Source organism: Trichosurus vulpecula, chromosome 1 (assembly GCF_011100635.1).
Source record: "Trichosurus vulpecula isolate mTriVul1 chromosome 1, mTriVul1.pri, whole genome shotgun sequence".
In the NCBI taxonomy this organism is placed as follows: Eukaryota; Metazoa; Chordata; class Mammalia; order Diprotodontia; family Phalangeridae; genus Trichosurus; species Trichosurus vulpecula.
In genome coordinates, this window is record NC_050573.1 from 535,526,940 (window position 1) to 535,529,635 (window position 2,696).

General features: G+C 47.8%; 1 protein-coding gene across 1 annotated transcript; it reads left to right on the forward strand.

Moving 5' to 3' along the window:
- Positions 1–1,342: 1,342 nt before the first annotated feature.
- On the forward strand, positions 1,343–1,915 carry LOC118833927 (28S ribosomal protein S12, mitochondrial-like). The gene has a single exon (XM_036741357.1). It carries the CDS (start codon positions 1,367–1,369, stop codon positions 1,793–1,795), a length of 429 nt encoding a protein of 142 aa, XP_036597252.1. The 5' UTR covers positions 1,343–1,366; the 3' UTR covers positions 1,796–1,915.
- The last annotated feature ends 781 nt before the right edge of the window (positions 1,916–2,696 follow it).

The following is a 2,696-nucleotide window of genomic DNA, read 5'->3' on the forward strand; positions in this document are numbered from 1 at the left end:
CTGCATAACCCTGGGCAAGTCATTCAACCTATCTCAGCCTCAGCTTCCTCATTTATAAAATGGGGATTATCATAGCCCCTACTTCCCAAGATTGCTGTAAGGATAAAATGAGATAATATCTGTAAAGCACATTATAAACTTTAAAGCAGGCGGGGCGGAGCCAAGATGGCAGCTGGTAAGCAGGGACTAGAGTGAGCTCCGTTACCGAGTCCCTCCAAAAACCTATAAAAAATGGCTCTGAACCAATTCTAGAACGGCAGAACCCACAGAACAGCAGAGGGAAGCAGCACTCCAGCCCAGGACAGCCTGGATGATCTCTGGGTGAGGTCTATTCCACACGGAGCTGGGAGCGGGGAGCTGGGAACAGAGTGGAGCAGAGCCCAGCCTGAGCGGCGTGGACCATCCAGACCAGAAGCCGGGCGGAGGGGGCCCTAGCGCCCTGATTCAGTGAGCTGCGGCAGTTACGAGACTTCTCAATCCACAAACACCAAAGACTTCGGAGAAGGTTAGTGGGAAAAGCTGCAGGAGTGGAAGGAGTTCGCGGTTCGGCTTCCAGACCCGGGGGCAGCGGAGGTGGGGCAGATACAGCTGTTGTTACTTCCGGCTCCAGGCCCACCTGGTGGGAGGAATTAAGTGGAGGATCAGCGCAGGGGTGCACAGCCTGCCGAAGATCTAAGCCCAGTTCGGGTTGGGGGTTCTTGGGGAAGGAGCAGTGCGGGTCTGACAGAGCTGGCACCGCCCCCCCAAACATGGAACATAGAACTCGTTAGTCTACAAGCAGTCATACCCCAATGAAAAACTCAAGGGTCAAGTTAGTTGGTTGGGAATATGGCCAGGCAGCGAAAACGTGCCCAGATTCAGTCTCAGACTTTGGATTCTTTCTTTGGTGACAGAGAAGACCAAAACATACAGCCTAAAGAAGACAACAAAGTCATAGAGCCTACAACAAAAGCCTCCAAGAAAAACATGAACTGGCCTCAGGCCATAGAAGAACTCAAAAAGGATTTGGAAAAGCAAGTTAGAGAAGTAGAGGAAAAATTGGGAAGAGAAATGAGAAGGATGCCAGAAAACCATGAAAAACAAGTCAATGACTTGCTAAAGGAGACCCAAAAAAATACTGAAAAATACACTGAAGAAAATAACACCTTAAAAAACAGACTAACTCAAATGGCAAAAGAGCTCCAAAAAGTCAATGAGGAGAAGAATGCCGTGAAAGGCAGAATTAGCCAAATGGAAAGGGAGGTCCAAAAGACCACTGAAGAAAATACTACTTTAAAAATTAGATTGGAGGATCGCGGAGACCCCAGCGTGGGTCAGCCTCTCCCTCTCTCTCCATAGTTCCTACAAAAGGCGGTCCAGGGTCAGGATGGCGTGCTCCAACCTCTTCCGCCGTTTGAACTCCTCCCTGAGCCAGGCTTTCTGCCTGGCCCTGAAGATGCAGCAGGACCAGCGCTGTTCCATGGCCACACTCAACCAGATGCACCGCCATGGCCGTCCCAAGTGGCCCCCAGCCAGCCCTGGCCCCATGAACGGCTGTCCCCAGCTCAAGGCCGTGGTGCTGAAGACCATGATTCGCAAACCCAAGAAGCCCAACTCCGCCAACCGCAAGTGCTGCTGTGTTCGTCTGAGCACAGGCCGAGAAGCCATCTGCTTCATCCCTGGCGAGGGCCACAGCCTACAGGAACACCACGTGGTCATGGTGCATGGAGGCTGCACCCAGGACCTGCCGGGCATCAAGCTCAAGGTCCTGCGGGGCAAGTACGACTGTGGCCACGTGCAGAAGAAGAAGAAGTGATAGGGAGGAAGGCCTGTGGCCATGCTTAGGGGCAGCTGGCACGGATGGACCGACATGGTGGGAGGCCCAGGCTACAAATAGGCAAATAACACCATCATGATGACCCTTTAAAAAAAAAAATTAGATTGGAGCAAGTGGAAGCTAGTGACTTTATGAGAAATCAGGATATTATAAAACAGAACCAAAGGAATGAAAAAATGGAAGACAATGTGAAATATCTCCTTGGAAAAACCACTGACCTGGAAAATAGATCCAGGAGAGATAATTTAAAAATTATTGGACTACCTGAAAGCCATGATCAAAAAAAGAGCCTAGATACCATCTTTCATGAAATTATCAAGGAGAACTGCCCTGATATTCTAGAGCCACAGGGCAAAATAGAAATTGAAAGAATCCATCGATCGCCTCCTCAAATAGATCCCAAAAAGAAATCTCCTAGGAATATTGTCGCCAAATTCCAGAGCTCCCAGATCAAGGAGAAAATACTGCAAGCAGCCAGAAAGAAACAATTTGAGTATTGTGGAAACCCAATCAGAATAATCCAAGATCTGGCAGCCTCTACATTAAGAGATCGAAGGGCTTGGAATGTGATATTCCGAAGGTCAATGGAGCTAGGATTAAAACCTAGAATCACCTACCCAGCAAAACTGAGTATCATGTTCCAAGGCAAAATATGGATTTTCAATAAAATAGAGGACTTTCAAGCTTTCTCAGTGAAAAGATCAGAACTGAATAGAAAATTTGACTTTCAAACACAAGAATCAAGAGAAGCATGAAAAGGTAATCAAGAAACGGAAATTGCAAGGAACTTACTAAAGTTGAACTGTTTTGTTCACATTCCTACATGGAAAGATGATGTGTATGATTCATGAGACCTCAGTATTAGGGTAGTTGAAGGGAA